Here is a 19,619-nt window from a genome sequence, read left to right on the forward strand (position 1 = left end):
ACCCGGTGAATACAGACCTTACTCTGCTAAATTTCTATAATGAACTTGTCCATCTTTCAATCTGGACAATACCATTAACTGTTAAAAGGGGTACATACCAAAAAGATACCGACTGAACGGCGAACAGTGCAGATCATGATCAGACTGCATAGATGTGCAGGCTGATCATAATCTGCAATGGTCGCAAAGGCAATCGTGTCCAGCATGATAAGGGCTAAATCAATACATCTTCCATACTGTATGTTGGAGACATAATTACAAGTCTAGTCTCTAGAAGACAGACTAGTCTCTAGAAGTTTTGCCAACATATCACAAAACTATCTGGGTCCAAGGCTATTAACCCAAGTAACAAGTATGGACACTGCATACTCAAACTCCAGCATCTCCCTGTCTCTTTTTACCTCTAAGAAATTTTTTGAAATTGACAAAATTTTATGAGAAGACTGGTCTTCACTCTCGGTTTTATAAACTTAGGTCCTGGATAGTATTTTAGCAACACAACATCCTAGTGCAGAAAATGAGCAATTAAGCATGCAATAAGAATGAAATGAGTGCTGTTTTTAGTGCATAGTAATCATATTGGATCCAGACCAGTCTACATTTCAGTGCAGTCAGTACTGGCTGATCCTGATCCATATACTGTTCATAAATTTATCAGTTAAATACAAGACTTAGTGGTGAAGTTGATAAATGAACTGCATCAACTAACAGTATGGATATGCACTGATTGGATCCTTGCTGGTCACTAAGGCTCCCACGTTTACAGATTTTTGTAAACATTTACACGATCTTTCAAACACAAAACAATACCGTTTAAACGCTAATCAATTATTGTCTTCAGTCATGACTCTGGCTGGCATTTTCCTTTCTACATGGGAGCCATAATGGTAAATGCATTATTTTCTCAAATTAAACAGGAAAAGTTATCATAAATTCATGGTAACTGTTGGTAACATTTTCGCAAGTTCAGGCTGTTTTGATGTTTCTGCGCTACGTTTGGCTTCGTTTGATGCTAATCCATTGCGAAATGGCAAAATTATTTTAATCGAATCAAATTTAGCACTGTATACAGCTTCTTACACGGCATGGTTCCGTCCCGATAACGGAACTTATCACTTATCAAACAAGTGTGCAAAATGGCGGCTTACTGTTTACCAAAAACGAGATATTATGATATCTTTCACAGGCAGAAAATACTTGTTTCGTTCAGTTTTATGAACAGAGAAAGACTTTGATGGTCGGAAGGATGATCGTTTTCTTTAACTGGGTAGAAATTTACACGTACACCTTTAAACTTGTAAACGTGGGAGCCTTCCTGGTCACAAAGCCCAAATGTTGGTTTTATGCACAGCAGCGCGTGTTTATTCTCCCCGATCATCCTATGACACTTCTAATATTCTTTTAACAACAAATTTTCTCTTGACGTCACCAGTGCTTATCAATTATTGTGAATTTACAAACATTTGTATGTTTTCCTTATTATTCAGTCAGATTATTTCAAAATATATCAATAACATTTCTTAGCATTTGTACATGAAAAAGATCATGTCTTGTGTGAAATATTAATCAAGACTTTCAATGGCTTCAGCAGTTGTTTCAATTTATGTAAAATGTGATCAGAGAGGATATTGTTGTGTCAGACAGTCATCTTACAGGAAATTGTACCACCAGACATTTTCATGGGGATATGTGCTGCTCTTTAATATTCTAAAGAGACAAATCCTGCTTGAATGGATTTGTAGGTCAGACAGATAGATAGATAAACTCAGAGACCTGGCCCCAATTTCACTAAAGAACTTAAGTAATTGCTTAGCTAAGTCTGTTATTTCAATTGTTTGTTTTTGCCCTTTTTGCATCTTCAATGTTGACTTGAACCATATGTGACTATTTTGTAGATCAAAACACAAGGATTATGAATTTTACAGAAAATGAAGTATAGAAGTAAGTAATATACTTAAGCAAATACTTAAGTTCGTTATATCGAGCCTAAATAAAAATATCATACCGGTATCTGCATGACTGAGATAAGTACTGCAGGCAAATACTACTAACAGTTACTGTAGTATAATTTAGCTATAAATATATTGTTATAGAAAAAATCAATATTAAATAACAATAACTTAAGCAATAGCATGATTTTAAAATAACAGACTTAACTAAGTAATTACTTAAGTTTTTTTGTGAAGTTGGGCTAGTTTGACAGTCAGTGTCTGTCCATAGTCATGCATTCACAATGTTAACATGCATTGACCAGCATCTAAACTTCACATTAAGTGAAAAATATGCAACTGAAATGGGCTAGTGTGCCTCCACCCCTACCTAAGTATACTTAGGGTAAGGGTATAACATTAATGTACAATGGCATTTTTTTTTTAGTCAGGTGCCAGTGCTCTGTATTTCTTCTATTAAATTGTCATGTATTTATATTCGAAGTTTCACTAAAATGTCTTCCTTGCTTGCTCCTGGACAAAATGGTAGGCAGATCTACATTTTGTATAATATTATGTTTTTATAAGGGAGTAAAAAATATATTGTGCTATAGTTCCGTTCTGAGCTCAGCGATGTTTTCGTACTTTTAATAACAGAATAGTCTGTTATTTAGGTAGTGTTATTCAGTGCGATAGTGGTTTTTACCAAAATAAGACATGGTAAATCATGCAGATTTCCCTATTCGGCAGACAAACCTATAAATTGAACTCTCAAATGTCAAAATCAAACTATAATGGTTAAAACTCTATTTATCCTATCTTATTAAAAATATTTAAAAGCAAATTTCTCTACAAAAATTAGTCATCAAAGGAATAAAAAAAAAATAAAGCAAAAAGTGTCAAATAGTGTCATTGTGAACTTCACATATAGGAAGTCAATATTCATGTTATAGAAAAATTCAAATTTTCTCCTGAACTGAACCTCAAGCTCGTCAAGGTCACATGTATTGGTTATTACAGAACAGAGCAAACAAACAAGTATGCACAGTACAATGAATGTTGGCAATGTGCCAAGGAAGGCTAGTATCTGTTTTTGTTTTTTTCCTGGGTTTTTATTGAGATAGTCAATGTCATTTGGTCTCCTTGATGAGGACATATGAACTTGTTTTTTCTTTAATCATTATTAAATACAATTAAACTGAATATCATTGAAAAAAAAAAAAATATTGCAATAATCTATTTTTTGAGTAAATTATAAACTGCAATACATGATCAAAACAAAAATAGATCTATTTAACATTTCTCAGATTTTTTTTTTTTCTACGTTTTTAAAACACTGATGCCAAGGAGACAGTAACTCAGTTTAAAAAGAATATTAAACCAGAAAATTAATATCACATGTTGAGAAAATTTTACATGGTAACAACAAAAATACTAAGACCATGCTTGTTGGTTTAAAACGGGGTCATAAAGGGCAATGGAGGAAAGACAGAATTGTGATTTTTTGAAAATCGAAAACTTGAATTGACCACAGATATTTCAATAATGTAAATGTTTTTGCTGCCACTCCCAGAAGATTAATTATATCTGGATGTATGAGTGAATTAATCCTCGGTTTTACTGGTGTGTTAACCAAACAACTACCAATAACCATGGCAAACATAATCATTGTACAGAAAACACAAACAACCAAGTCATTAGTGGGGAGTGTTCAACATAAAAATATTTGAAAGTTTATACAGATTATATCTATTTGAATAAAATATGAAAATAAATGTCCCTTATTTGTAGTAGAACAAAATTGTTTAAAACTGCAAGACACAGAAAATACCCAAATTCCGGAACCTTGTTTCCTAATTTTTAGCTTGTCAAGGACTCTTAATTTTAGAGCTGAAATGCCCAAGTCAGACTGTGTTACCACTGGACCACTATTGTGTACTCTTCTGAAAATGGACTTTATGAATTGCTTGCGTTTATGTGCAGCTTATTAGCTGTTTCCATGGCAAACTGACTGTCCAGTTGGTCGTCCACCATAAAAAAAATAAGATTCATACCTGTTCTCTTTTACTAATTTGAAAGGACATAATTATCATCAAAGTGAACTCTTTGAACCAAGAAAAAAAAAAAATTACTACGCTACCAAGTGAAATCAGGTTCATCTAGCGCAAAGAACATTATTCAAATGAGAATGACAAACCTGGTAGTGACAGAATTAATTATATTCATACATTGTATCTTATAATGCTTTGACTATTTAACAGATATTCACATACCAGTATTATCTGACCAATAAAATTATTATTAAAGAAGAAACCTTGACCGATTTTAACGACGGCAATAAACAGAACACTTCAAATTATCAATCAAGGACTTGATGAGGAAACTAAAAGCTCTGTCATCCCCAGTAATGTTATGATCTGATAAAATTTTACTTCCCAGATAAAAATTTGTCACATCATGCAACAAAACATTGAAAAAAAATAATTTCAAGGACATTTTCGACATGTTTTCTGTCCTCTGTTGTTCACAATGCTTTGTATTGAAGATAAATGCCTATTTATAGAGAAAATTAAACAAAAGCAACAATTTATTATCAAACTATCTGTGAACAGATTGTAGTGTTCCATTAGTAAAATCAGTCTGTTGCCAGGAAAACTATATTATCAACACAGTTTCCGGACAAGGATATATTTTCATAAAAATGTTGTACAGAGAGGCTGACCTCACTACATTTTTCAAAACATCTGTGAACAGATTGTAAGTTCCACTAGTAAAATCAGTCCATTTCCAGGAAAACTATATTTTCAACACAGTTTTAGGACAAGAACAAATTTCATAAGATGTTGTACAGAGAGGCTGGCCTCTACATCACTACATTTTTCAAAACATCTGTGAACAGATTGTATGTTTCATTAGTAATATTAGTCCATTTCCAGGAAAACTATATTTTCAACACAGTTTCAGGACAATAACAAATTTCATAAGATGTTGTACAGAGAGGCTGGCCTCACTACATTCTTAACCTATACCCTGCTAATTTTTTTTAATGAACTGGTCTATCATTCAGTTTGGACAGTACCATTTATTATTTGAAGGGGCATTCACTGAAAATTTAATGCCTGCATGGTCCTTCAGGCTGATCTAGGTCTGCACTAGTCACAAAGGCAAAATCATTTGCTGCCAGCAGGTTAAAGGTTAACCATAGAACTTTCACTCTATTGCTGCAGCTTTCCAGAACTTATCAACTGTTTTCTTTATGGGAATCGAACTTTTTACTAAGCTTGTTTGAACATTATTTTAGAAGTGATTAAAAAGCTGTTTCATCTAGGAAAGAAAGCATCATAAACAGCATGTTGTAACTCTTTTTTTTCCCCCTTTATTTTGTTAGCCCTTGTAAACTACAATGAAACAGCCTGTTCCGTCTGGTCACTGCCCTTAAATGACCAGCTGACCTGTTCCCCAGGTCAACTGTTGACCACTAGTTAGTTACAAGAATTACCTAGCAACCACAGTTGAACTGGAGGGCAAAATGCAGCAGTTGCATTAAATATGGGTCTGTAAAAAGGTGACCCTACAAACAATGCTAATATCCACTTTTAACAAAAACCAGTGGAGTTAAATCAATTTTGAACAAGACATTGAAACATGATACTTTCTTGCAAAACTTTCTCTTGATATCTGAAAATGTATAAATAATTGCTGAACGAGATGAAATATGAGCCTTGCAGATATCCCAACTGATTTTACATTTGTGTAATTTTAACACTGTATGAAACATTTTACCAAGATACATGGACATGACAACATCACATATCTGAAAGAGCCACAACTATTTTTAAAAGCTGTGTGTGCAACGAACAAGACACTGTCTGCAGCCAACAAGACTGAGTCTGAAACCAACAAGAATGTGTCTGAATCCAACAAGACTGTCTGTGGCTAACAAAAAAAAAAAGACTGCCTGAGGTAAAAAGAATGAGTGTGCTGCCAAAATAACAGTGTCTAAGGCAAAAAAAAGACTGTTATGTGGACAAGACTGTGTCCTCCTTAACTTAGACTAGCCACTAGACTGATAATAATATATTTCTACATTTTTCCTTTTTTTGACGAATTTAATTTCATAGAGACAAAAGCCAGTCTATTTTAGAGATTTTCACAGAGGAATGATGTTGAAATTATCATGATATTGGACATAGGACATAGACTAGCTCAGTTCACTACATTCAATCACAAAAATGTAAAAAGATATATCATAGTCTAGGAGCTAGTCTATCCTAAACTGTCTGAGGTGTACTGAACTGTGTCTAAGTGAGAACGACTACGTCTAACACCTACTTAACTCTTTTAGTTTTAAGTCTCAAGATCATGTCTGAGGCCTTTAAAATATCGTGTGTGTGAAGCCTAATTGAATGTTTTGGATGCCTACCAGGTCATGCCTGAAGCCTACAAAACAGTGTTTGAGATAGTGTCTGAAGAAATAAATGAAGTATAATGATATTAAAAAGAACATACTTGTAGTATTGCAGATGGCCCGAGCATCATAACAAGGTCCCAGTGTTCCTGTCCAGCTAGAACGATGATTGCATTCTAATATAGAACTTTCCGAGCCGGTACAATTAACGTTATCCATTCGAATTTTTCCATTGCTTTCACCAGGAGTGAATTCAGCACGTCCATCAACATAGCCAAGTTGTTTACATAAAGTACTGGCTTCTTTGTTGCCCCAATTAGCATTGCAGACACGGCCCCATTCCCCATAATGCTTTACTTGTACTTTACCATACCAGCGATCTGACAGACGAAATTGTATACCATCTGAAATGTTAAATAACATAATCACTGTACACTGTTCAAATGGTTGTTCCTAGTAATAGTTCAACTATACTATTATATAGTAGTTAGATTTTCAATGGACGGGATAAATGTTTCACCCTTGAAGAAACATTCCCTGCCAGCAAAAAGCAGGGCACTTAAATGCAATTGAAGCTACACATCGGAAAGTATTTTTTTATATTTAGTAGCAATGACCTTGACCCACATTACCTAAAATGAAACAAAAACAATTGGTCTCTATGAAAGCTACCTATTTACCTGGTTTGGTCTGCTTTCTTCATTCCTAACTGAAGTTATCATGAGAAAACCACTTTTCTATTTTTAGAACAATGATCTTGGCCAGTTGACCTTGACTTAAACTACCCAAAATTCATCGAAAACTGACCTCCATGCAAGCTTCCAAAAGTCCAAGTTTGGACACAATACCATAATCCTTACTGGTTATTGAGCAGAAACAACTTTCTACTTTTTAGTAAAGTGACCTTGACCCAACTGACCAAAATGCATACCCTACATCAGTTTTCAAAAAAGCTATATATGTACTAAGCTTGGCCACAATATTCCATACCAAAAATGGATCATAAAATGACATTAATTTTGCAAAGAAATCCCTACAGGTATAGTAAGCATTATATACGTAATATGGGCCATAACTCATGTTGTCCTAAAACAATTTCATTGAATCTTGCAAGGCCACATTTCCCAACTACAATTTACATTATTATGATGTTTTATTGAAATCCTTCAAATCATGTCTGAGATATGACTTCAGACTGACAGAAAATGAAACAGAAACACTTTTTACAAAATATATTATAAGTAAAAGGAGCCATAAATCTTTATTTTTCTTGTCAGAGCAATCTGTCTGAAACTTGCAGGCTACATTTCCCTAGAGCATTAAACAATTCTAACATGTGTTATTGACATCCATTAAACAATGTCTGAGATATGACTCTGGACAGACAGAAAATGGACTTTTTATGTACTATATATATCTAAGTACAAAGGGGCCATAAATTTTGTCTTCCTCAAGCTATCCAACTAAAACTTGCAGGGCCCCATTTCTTTATTGTTTTATTGAAATCCTACAAACAAATTCTGAGATATGACTCCAGTCAGACAAAAAATCAAATAGAAACCTATATATGTACTATATATTTGCAAAGCGCCATTAATTTTGTAAACATAAATACACTTGCCTTCATGTTCGTAACAAAAAACACCAGCAGCTCTTCTATGGCCTTTTGTTACTGGGTATTGACAACCGAGAGATTCCCCAAATCCTTTAAAATCACAGTGTTTTAGAGTTTCTTCATTATCAGAGCAGTTGAAACCTCCAATGACCATTGGAACATCCGAATTACTAACAGCGTAATAAGCATAACCGCCAGCTTTACCAAGTTCTCTGCAAGCAGCATCTGCTTCAAGATCGGTCCATTCATAATCACATATTGGGCCCCAGAATCCGTACTGATTTGCTTGTAATAAACCATAATTTAATCCACCTTTGATTCGGATTTCTGGATATTCTGTCATCAAGAAAGAAAGCATATTCATACAGTGTGTAATATACAAATATTCAAATACAAAATGTTTCTGTGTGACTCTCTAGTAAGTTTGTTATATCAAAAGACTTTCTGTGGCTATACACATATACTACTAAATATAAAAACCTGTCATACATTCTTCAACAGACATTTGAAAGGCACATGGTCAAGTATAAGCCTGTCTGCATGAAATAAACTAGGCTTTTGACTGAACCAAAGGATGCTGCCCAACACCCCCAGTCATAAACCCAAAATTTTGAATTTACCTTTTTTCCTTATTGGTGAGCGACTACAGTAGAGAGAAATGGTGTTACTAGACAGACAGTGATCGCTGACTTTGCTTTGACATTGACCCAGTCTGGATTCTTGACCATTACACTGCAAGTCCACCACTTTAGGCATTGTTTTGGTCTTGCCGGCAGCTGAACCTGAAATAATTTTAAACATGTATTCACATTGTAAAAGTGATGAGTAATTTTCCTTTAATCAAACTTAGTACATAGAATTAACTACCGTTTTCAAGAATTATTTTCTATTATTTTCAATTAGTTTTTGACATCAAAAATGAAGGACTCACAGAGACAACACCCCCTTAACATCACTGCTTCTCTGCAACCTTATTTGAGTGTAAAAAATACATTGATTCAATAATTTAAAATATCAGTTTTTGCTCAAAACAAGCCTTTTTAAAATAGTTTTTGATTACCATCTGGATTTTTATTTTCAAAGGCATTTCTTGGAATCATATTATCAATTGTAGAGGCAGTTCTCACAACTTACGTTCCTGGGTTTCTGACCAGTACTTGCACCTTATTATGGGACTGTGGTGATCATGGCCAAATTCCATCTCAATGGCAACCTCAATCTCCCGAGTCTAAATCTCTAACCCTCACTCCTGTGCCTTATAATTGAGCCGCGCCATGAGAAAACCAACATAGTGGCTTTGCGACCAGCATGGATCCAGACCAGCCTGCGCATCCACGCAGTCTGGTCAGGATCCTTGCTGTTCGCTTTCAAAGCCTATTGCAATTAGAGAAACTGTTAGCGAACAGCATGGATCCTGACCAGACTGCGCGGATGCGCAGGTCGGTCTGGATCCATGCTGGTCGCAAACCCACTATGTTGGTTTTCTTATGGCACGGCTCATATAAAGGATATATCAGTACCAATGTGTGCATCCTTCAAGATACAGTAACAGCTATGTATCATAGCAACAAAAATACGTGGTCAAATTAATTTATAACTGTATATAAAAGCAATATACATGTACATAGATTTTGTATGGGCAAAATGTCATAAAAATTTAATCATGTTTGTAAATGTTTCTCATATTCTGTCATCAAAACTTTGTATAAACAGTCAGGTAATACCTGGTTGGAACCTGCCATCCTCATAGTTCAACTGTCGGCAAGCAACTGTGGCAGCCATATCGTTAAAGCTGTCGTCACACACTGCTGTCCAAGATCCTTCAATAAAGACTTCCAGATTTCCATAGTTGTTGTCCCTGTTTGAGTTGGTCAGCCGCACTGAAAGACAAATTTGTGAAACTGTTATAATTTTATTTAGAAAATCATGTTTATCATAGTACAAATTTGTAGTAAAGTAAGTGAGGAGGAAGAAACTACTAGGGGTGTAACGATACATCGAACTATCGATGCATTGCGATACTAAGTGTCCCGATAGCATGCATCGATAGGAAAGTCACGATCCAATAACAATCGCCGATAGTTCCTTCAACAATCGATAGGTTCAATAGTTTTGAAATTTTGGTAAATACAGAAATAATTTATAATTTATAAACCAAGAAACAGAGCCAGCTTTCATTTGCGCCTCGGAAAATGTTTACGTCTCCATTACAATAATTACCCTCACGGAATTAAACTACCATAAAGGACTGAGAAGTCTGGAAGATAATTAATAAATTTAGTTTCTTAGAAACTTTGATTAAATATATTTAAATGACCTGTTAATTTTAGATGAGAAAATGTACTATGGACATGGAGAAAGAAGGCTACTTGTATTATACAGCAAACTGTTCGGTAGGGCCCTTCATTTAGTGCTGGTACACCTTAATCCGATCCGTTAATTTTCGTCTTTTTCAATGCTTTGGGTTATTAAACATGTTGACATTCACAACAAAATGGCCGATTCGTTTGAGTATACCTTGCATAGGTTTATTGTTTTACTTATCGTTCCAAAGCCAAGGAAGGCAAGAAATATTTAATGTTAGAATTATTTCTGTCCGTTTCAGTTATACAAACATCTCAAGGTGTGTTAACAGCAATTATAGACAGTGTCGTCTCTTACACTGTGTAACAATGCCAGTTGGTAGCTTTACTGTATAAAATATGATGGCCGATAACTATTGCAATAGTATCGCAATAGTAACCTGCAATAGAATAGTATCGCAATAGTTTTTAAGCAATATCAATAGTATTGCAATAGTCAAAATTGGCCTCAATAGTCACCCCTAGAAACTACACGTCAAACGCCGGTATATGCTATTTACTAAATAAAATTAGCAGATACAGGCCTAGTACAAAATTGTTCAAAGGTATTAAAATTTCTGGAGTTCAAGGATTTCAAAGAAGTAAAGCAAGAACATTTACCCTTTAATGTACAATGTATAGTTCAAAATATGTTTTAGGAATACTAATTAATTCTTCAACTATTAAGCCGATAACCACTGTTACTCATGAATGTAACACATTTCTCTAAGAAAACCCAAAAATAATAACACCAATAATGCCTTAGGTTTATAAACCACCTTGCTAAATTTCTAAAATGGACTGTTTTATCATTCAGTTTGGACAATACTATTTATTAATCGAACGGGTGTTCACTGTAAAAATTACAAACTGAATTGTGACCAGTGCAGACCAAGATCAGCTGGCATGGATGTGCAGGCTGATCTTGGTCTGGATTTGTTGCAAAGGCAGAATCGTTTGCCGCCAGCAGGCTAAAGGAGAAAAACAAAGTATCTTGTCAAAACATAATATCCAGTCCAACAACAACAGAGCCTCTATGTGCAACGTAATAATAATTTTACACTGTTTACAGTACTGTCAAATAACAACAAAAGGCAACATCATCTTGGTTTGACCACAGGACAATCTTATGTGTAAGTTAAACTAGAACTATTTATATGTAGTAAAAGGCTTACACCATCATGTGTCTTTTCTGTCTGACAACATTACAACTTTACAAGACTATACAATCTAGTCTGACTATATAGAATAACATACTGTCCTTTCTGGCAACATTACTTGGCAATGCAATCCAGTCTGACAATACAGAATAATACTGCAATTTCTGACATTACAGGGCAATACAATCCAGTCAGACAATATGGAATAATTAATACTGTCCTTTCTGACAACATTACATGGCAATAGTGTAGAGCCCGACAATATTTAATACTGTTTTAAACCATTCATTTTAAGTGTTTTATACATGACATCAGAAATTAATAATTAGTATTATTTTTAAATGTTTGGCCTATTAGTGTAGTTAACACTGTTTCAAAGTTTGATATATATCATTTTAGTTTCCACAACTTTACAGGGAAGTAGTGTCTGATCCGACAACCATCCCTATTCTGAGTAAGACCAATTAACAATGATTTTGTCCTCTATTGAAAAACATTTCAAAATTATCATCATAGCTCAATAAATTGAACACCATTTACGCAGTAAACAATGACACAGATTACTATTGATCAATAGTGATATAATTACAAACACAAATCTTTACAAAACTAGGACCCCTGCCTTCATTAATACCTCTAGAACTCTGATCAAACTAGATAGTAGCCTTTAGTAGTCTAAAGTCAACACGCAGTGATTAAACGATGATTAACAAGGCGTGAAAAACATTTTGGTGTATTTTTCATAAAGCCAAGCATAGCTAGCATACCATTCACGGAACAATGAAACATATCCTCATTCAGTGTGTTGTGCAAGTTAAATTTTAGCAAGGTTTTGACATTGATTTCATCAAATATGTTTGTGTAGGAAGTTTTATACACCTACAATATGTTACCGTTGGATATCCGTATAATGTTCAGCCCTGTTGTGCAGTGCTAGACTAAACTGTATCTAAATATATATATAGATGACCTTCATTTATCTAGAACTAGACAAATATAAAACAAGTTTCTAATCTGTTTAGTACAGTAAAAACTAAATCAACAAAATACTTCTGCATAAAACACTATTTCATTTTTTGCAAATAAAGTTTACTTTAAAGATGTAATAAACAAGATGTCAGCCCACTCAAACTATAAACCAGTATTTAATCACGTGTTTCTTCAATAATACATTCATGATTGTAATTATATTTTAATAGAATATGATGGGATTTTCAACTCCAAGCTTAAAGGCACTGACCTACAGATCGTACCACAACAAAAATTTCAAAAAAAGGAGATTTTTTTAGATCAGAAAATTATTACTTCTTGATAAAGGCAGCCTTGAAATTAGTTACTGCCAAATTATGTCATACGAATTAGTTGTTTTTACTAATTTTTTTCATTCAAAATTAAAAAGCGTATGTAACAGGGTACCAGAGGTACACTGCCATAATTATATTATATAATATAGTTTTATATTTAACGACCATTTGGTATGTATTCCTCCTTAGTGTATTGGCCAAAACTGCAGGAAAATGTTTATTGCCATGGCAACCCAGGTTTGATTCCATATGTGGGCATTTCTTTTTTTCTTAATTTGGAATTTTTAAGATTGTTTAGAAACAAAACTCATGTTCTAATGTTTATGATATGACCAAATTTCAGTTTTAAAGAAAGATAATTTTTTAGACAAAATCTGAAGGTCAGGGCCTTTAAGTACTTTAATGCTTGGGGATCTTATAAAATTTTCACACTTAGTTATTTCTGAAAACTGAGCCCATTCCACTATGTCCCCTTATTTTGTTAATAAATTCCGGTCTCAAACTTTTATTAAATTTTTTACATTAAATGTAGTGTAAATGGACACTAACTTTAGTCAAAACAATTACAGTTAAATAAAAAAAAAATATTATTATTCCCTACTTCAGTTATCAGTTGATAATACAAGTACTTTCAAAAGCAATTCCACTTTCCTGGAAAATACTTTACAGAGGTCCCTAAGTTCCCAACAAGGGCCTACTCCTTCAGTGAATCGTCCTCATTTACAGAAAGACCTGGTGACAGGTCAGTCAACTGAAACCATTTGTGTAAATGCTACTATTATAACCATAGATCACAAATATAACAGTGTAAATGCTGCTTTGAAAAATGACAAAAAACAAGAGCTGTCTCCGTAGGATGACACATGCCCCCGATGGCACTTTGAATGAATAGTTATGGCCGATGTTAGAGTTTAGGACCTTTGACCTATGGAGCTGGGTCTTGCGTGCGACACATCATCTTACTGTGTCACACATTCATGCATAGTTATTTTAAAATCCATGCATGAATGACAAAGATATGGACCGGACATGCCCATCAATGCACTATCATGAAAAATGATCTTTAATGTCTAAGTGTGACCTTGACCTTTGAGCAACGGACCTGGGTCTTGCATGTGACACGTCATCTTACTGTGGTACACATTCATGCCAAGTTATTTGAAAATCCATCCATCGATGACAAAGATATGGACCGGACACGCCCATCAATGCACTATCCTTTAACATCTAAGTGTGACCTTGACCTTTGAGCTACGAACCTGGGTCTTGCGCATGACAGGTCGTCTTACTGTGGTACACATTTATGCCAAGTTATTTGAAAATCCATCCATCGATGACAAAGATATGGACCGGACACGCCAATCAATGCACTATCCTTTAATGTCTAAGTGTGACCTTGACCTTTGAGCTACGGACCTGGGTCTTGCGCATTGCACGTCGTCTTACTGTGGTATACATTCATGCCAAGTTATTTGAAAATCCATCCATCGATGACAAAGATATGGACCGGACACGCCCATCAATGCACTATCCTTTAACGTCTAAGTGTGACCTTGACCTTTGAGCTACGGACCTGGGTCTTGCGCACTGCACATCGTCTTACTGTGGTACACATTCATGCCAAGTTATTTGAAAATCCATCCATCGATGACAAAGATATGGACCGGACACGAAAATTGCGGACAGACCGACAGACTGACAGACCGACAGACAGACAGACAGACGGTTCAAAAACTATATGCCTCCCTTCGGGGGCATAAAAATATTTTAAGCAGATGAATGAGGAAGTTGTCCCCAGTGACCTTGACATTCGGCTTCCCTAATACACTTTATTTTAAGAAGGTTTAAACATATTAACTTATGACTGAATTAGTAATTTACAAATTGTAAAATAATTTACAATGCAAAATAAAGATCAAACATGTACATTAATGTAATTCTACCATTTCCCCCCACATCTTAAAAGTGGATGAGATGTTCCTTTAAAGTTTCGGTAAGTGTGTAGAGTTTAACAGTTTAAAAGCACCTGAAGGTTTTTCTTTTGATGGGTAGCCTGATCACAGCCACACACTGAAAACCATGTGGTAACATTTCAAGCATTTGATGGTGGAGGAAGACACCAGATGCAACTCTTAGCATTATTTCAGGCATTGACAGGGACCTGGGTAGAACCACAGACCCTCCATAAGCCAACTGGATGACCTCTTCATATTAACTATCATGACTATGAAGATCATTGAAGAAATCTATACTAAGCAATGCTTCAGACCCACACTGGACTGAGAGGCAAGTGATTCAACAGCAGCAACCTGAACCACTTGAACATGGAGGCAGCAGGAAGTTATATACATACAAGTTTTCATGTATCAAATTTTCCCTTATGATGTATGTACAGAGGCCGCGAGTCATGCCATGATCAACATGTTGCATTAGGCCTTGCATTTTCAGACCTTGGTCATGTAACAGTTTTGTTGAAAACTTTTCCAACTATTCATTTACATGCATGTCATTCATACTTAATATTTATTTCACAGATACTCCTAGGGAGTGGGGATTGATTTTTCACAACCTGAACCAATGCATAAGAATAAATATCATAAAACCTTTACAACATATCAAATGACAGAAATATTAATGGAGAAAACAATTTATTGACATTTTGCAACTGTAGGTTTGTTAAAGTGACAATACATAATAATAATCTCCCTTTTGTCTATCAGAATATCAATATATATAAAAGAATACTTTTGACAACAGTTCTTAAACTTGTATAATATTGAAGTATGACTGAAGACTGTCGTGTCAATCCCAATGCCTATTAAATTTAAAATTATGTTAAACAAGAGTTTTAGATAATCATATTTCTGATAGAATCTGGTTCTATGTAAAAGGCCAATTTGATCTGTTCCATAAATTCAACTCTAAAACAAAGAGCTATGGTCTGATGGAGCGGTGCGGTGCAGTGGTCTAGTGGATAAGGATAAGAGCCCCAATGGGGTCACGACCATGACTTCTCATAATTATGACATCAGTACTGGTTTTCCAGGAAGCGGACTCGAGAGTGTGGTTCCAATATATGCTTGAAATTTTCATCACAATCGAGCTAAAACAAATTAGTATAAACTATAAACTAAACAAGAGCTATTCAAATATAGTTACTTAGTATTCAAAAAAGGTAGACATAAATAAAATTTTTACAATTCTGCAAATATGCAATCTTGAGAGAGTTACGATTCTTAGCCTACTAATCAATCCTAAGATATAATAAACAAATTTGCAAGTTTTACAGCTACTGCTATTATAGTACTCAAAATTTATAATTATTACTGTCACAAGGTTTTCTGTGACAATATTTCTCTCAAAAGTTAAACACAGGAATTATTACTTGCTTTTTGATTTTCTCAAAATTATCTTATAAGAATATGTATTTTCAGAAAAATCCAATTTTGTTAGAACTTATTATTATCCTCTTAGATTTCTAACTAATTTACAGACGTGTTTTAACCTGGACCTAATATGTTTTAGTTTTTACTGTATAATTTCATTGTGTTAAAAACATTGCTATTATGCTCATTATAATGTTGATTGGTATAATGTTTGTTTGTTTGTTTTGGGTTTAACGCCGTTTTTCAACAGTATTTCAGTCATGTAACGGCGGGCAGTTAACCTATCCAGTGTTCCTGGATTCTGTACCAGTACAAACCTTGTTCTCCGCAAGTAACTGCCAACTTCCCCACATGAATGATCAGAGGTGGAGGACTAATGATTTCAGACACAATGTCGTTTATCAAATAGTCACGGAGAACATAAGCCCTGCCCGAGGATCGAACTCGCGACCCTGCGATCCGTAGACCAACGCTCTTACCTACTGAGCTAAGCGGGCGGGCCTGATTGGTATAATGATTATGTATGATTAACTGTTATACAAATTGAAACTTATCTTGACTAATTCTCACTGTAAGAGTCTATACTTGTTAAGAAATGTTTTTGGCATATGTTTCCTTGCCAACATAATATGCTATATAAAGCATGGTTTTGAATGAAGAAAAAAAGCGAGAAAATATTAGGACTCGAAAGTAAGAACTGAGGCAATCTCTGCAGAGTTGAAATTTATGTCAGGAATACCTGTAGTTGTGTAAAAAGTAAACTTTTATACGGAAAACCGTTTGGACATTAATTTTGAAGTCAAGATTAAATTGTCGAAGGAACTCGTTGTTTATTTGTTATTTATATTTGTGTTGATTTCAATACAAGACATTTAAAACAGAGTTGGAGTTATTCATCAATTTTGCTGATTCCCCATCAGCGCATCAACAACAGTCGCTGAGCATTTAGCTCTATCATATTACTAATTCAAAAGTGGACCCTATCAAAAATTTAAATCTAAAAATTCCAATATACTGAATAAATGAGGTAATAATTATATATAAAATAAAATGCATGTGAGACATAATATTCTTGGCCTTTTACCACAGGAGTCTGAAATTCTATCAATAAGACCATAGAAGTCTATCTTTACAAAAAATACCCCTTATATATATAAAATAAACACCAGGAATGAAACGTCAAAAACCCAGGGTCCCCTGACTCCTGTGCTTTTACTGATCAATCTTGTGATGATAATTAAGTTTCAAAACAGTGTCAAAGCTTTAGCTCTTACAGATTTTGACAGAAAATTGACCTAAGCAAAAATTTTAACCATTAAATTTGCTAATTAATAAGCAAGTGTTGACAATCTTGAAGATGTTTTTCAAAAATAAGACAAGCTAAATATATTAAATAGATCCAGCTGAAAACAATCTACGTACATCTATATCCAACAATCAATGAAGATACTGACTGGTATAATCTAGTTGATCAGAGGGTTAAACTCAATTACTAACAATAACATTAAAAAAACTGAGCTTCCCTTTCAGAAATTATACTGATCAATTTAAAAGTTAACATTCAAAATGCCATTTATTAGAACTTACTAAGTGCATTATTATACTAGTGCAGAAAAAATTAGATGACATTCAATGGTTGTCTTTGACATTTTACTTACCATCAGAGACACTGGCATCCCTGTATCCTGCACGTGGGTCCTGTTGTGCGAGGGTCGCAAAGGGACATGCCAAAACTAAAACTGCTTTCAAATAATTAACAACCAGCATATTATTATTCTACATTTTTCCCAAAATTACTGAAAAGGCAATACACTCGCCCAGGGTCGCCGTGACCCGTAGCCGACCATAGCCGGCTTGTTTACACTTAAATTTATTTGTCTGGGATTTCAATGGCGGCTTTTATCAATGAATGATAATCCCAACGCGGAGGACATCACTGTCATACAAACTTGGAACTAACGAAGATCACACGGCTAACTCCACCAAATTAGAACAACAGTAAGCTTTCTTTTAAATTTTCATACATAAATTACTTATCCTGTAGCTCTGTATGTTTCATTTTATGTGTTAATGTATTGTTACAATAGCCTTGAACCACGATAACAAAATGTCAGTCTCAAAACAACAAAACTGTTTGAAGATAATAGACTTCCTCTATGGCTGCTGTCGAATATTTCGGTTTATTTCATAAGATAACCCTTTAAATATTGATTCTGTTTACTTTTCACACGGTTATTACCAAACAATCACAACTATATTCCATACGAAAAAACAACAGAATTCAGTGTACTATCACACAGTGAAACATAAACGTAAACAACCCCTCCTGCTGATTGGTCAATATCGCACAAAGCCATCAAGTTTCTTACTAACCGTAGTTTCGTACTGGTCGCTAAATACTTTTAACTATAGTCTATTTCTTTATTTTTACATGTGCAGTTAAAAAAAATCGGGTTAATGAATGAAATAATTTTTAAAAGGGTCATCATTCTGGTTTCTCGGCTAAAATTTGCACGACTGTCTGTATTTGCATATAATCAGAACTTCAGTTAGCGGTTAGCGCTTGAGTTTATCAAGTACTATCTCTATATATTTTTATATGTTAAATAAAAAAACACTTTATTTAGATTGAGAACATAGACATAATTATTATATACAATTACTCTTGAAAATGAAAAGAAATGATTTGCTACTTCAGTATTGTATCACCTGTACCGACTGAACGGTTCATACAGGCATTAAGACGGGTAAGGTAAATAGATTCATATTATATACATGCATTTTATCACATAGATCTAGACATTATTATATCGGGAGGCAAGCTGCATCATTCTATCAAACTGTGACACGACGGGAATAGCTGTAGAGTAAATATTTTGCAACCGAAGAGGTCGAATTGAAATATTTTGCAGAATTTATGTAAGAAAATGTAGATTATGTAATTTTAATTTTATTCTAAGAAAGGTAACTTTTAATTACAACCATTAGTGTGCCTGGAAGAGTTGTCCTTCTATGAAAACCATGAATGATATGGTAGCATATGATCTGAAAACGCATTAAATGATAGATATGACGGTGTATGATCATATATTTCACGGATGAAACTCACACTTTTACGGTACAGTAAAGCTGTAAACCCGCTATATATGTATATATGTTTCGGATCTATACCTTTATCTTCAGCGTCACGTACACAAAAAACGCGCGTTTTCAATATTATCAAGCTTGAAATCCATGGTCTTGACAGAAATGTAGGCAAAATTCTATAGAAATGGTCGGTTTTTCATAAAATTACCTAGCGCGATCGTAATTTTTTCGTTCGTTCTAAAAGTAAATAACTGTATACTGTGTAAATAACTACTACATGGGCATAAAATTCAGACTTTGGACCGGAAAATACAACAAACAGAATAGAAAAATCTTAAATAATAAAAAAACGGTGTACGTGACATTACGAACGTTGGTAATATATGCGG

The 19,619-nt window shown here is 34.4% G+C and overlaps 1 protein-coding gene across 1 annotated transcript in view; it reads right to left on the reverse strand.

The window, feature by feature from the left end:
* The window catches only part of LOC123522998 (insulin-like peptide receptor), a 49,743-nt gene extending 31,269 nt beyond the window's left edge, over positions 1–18,474 (reverse strand). Inside the window, exons 1-5 of the mRNA XM_053549430.1 lie at positions 17,802–18,474; positions 9,676–9,831; positions 8,572–8,733; positions 7,958–8,287; positions 6,438–6,740 (exon numbers count right to left, since the gene is read on the reverse strand). Coding sequence (XP_053405405.1) covers positions 6,438–6,740; positions 7,958–8,287; positions 8,572–8,733; positions 9,676–9,831; positions 17,802–17,910 — 1,060 coding nt within the window. The 5' untranslated portion in view covers positions 17,911–18,474. The remainder of the gene's footprint in view (positions 1–6,437; positions 6,741–7,957; positions 8,288–8,571; positions 8,734–9,675; positions 9,832–17,801) is intronic.
* Positions 18,475–19,619: the final 1,145 nt, after the last annotated feature.

This window comes from Mercenaria mercenaria, chromosome 8, assembly GCF_021730395.1.
Source record: "Mercenaria mercenaria strain notata chromosome 8, MADL_Memer_1, whole genome shotgun sequence".
Classification (NCBI taxonomy): Eukaryota; Metazoa; Mollusca; class Bivalvia; order Venerida; family Veneridae; genus Mercenaria; species Mercenaria mercenaria.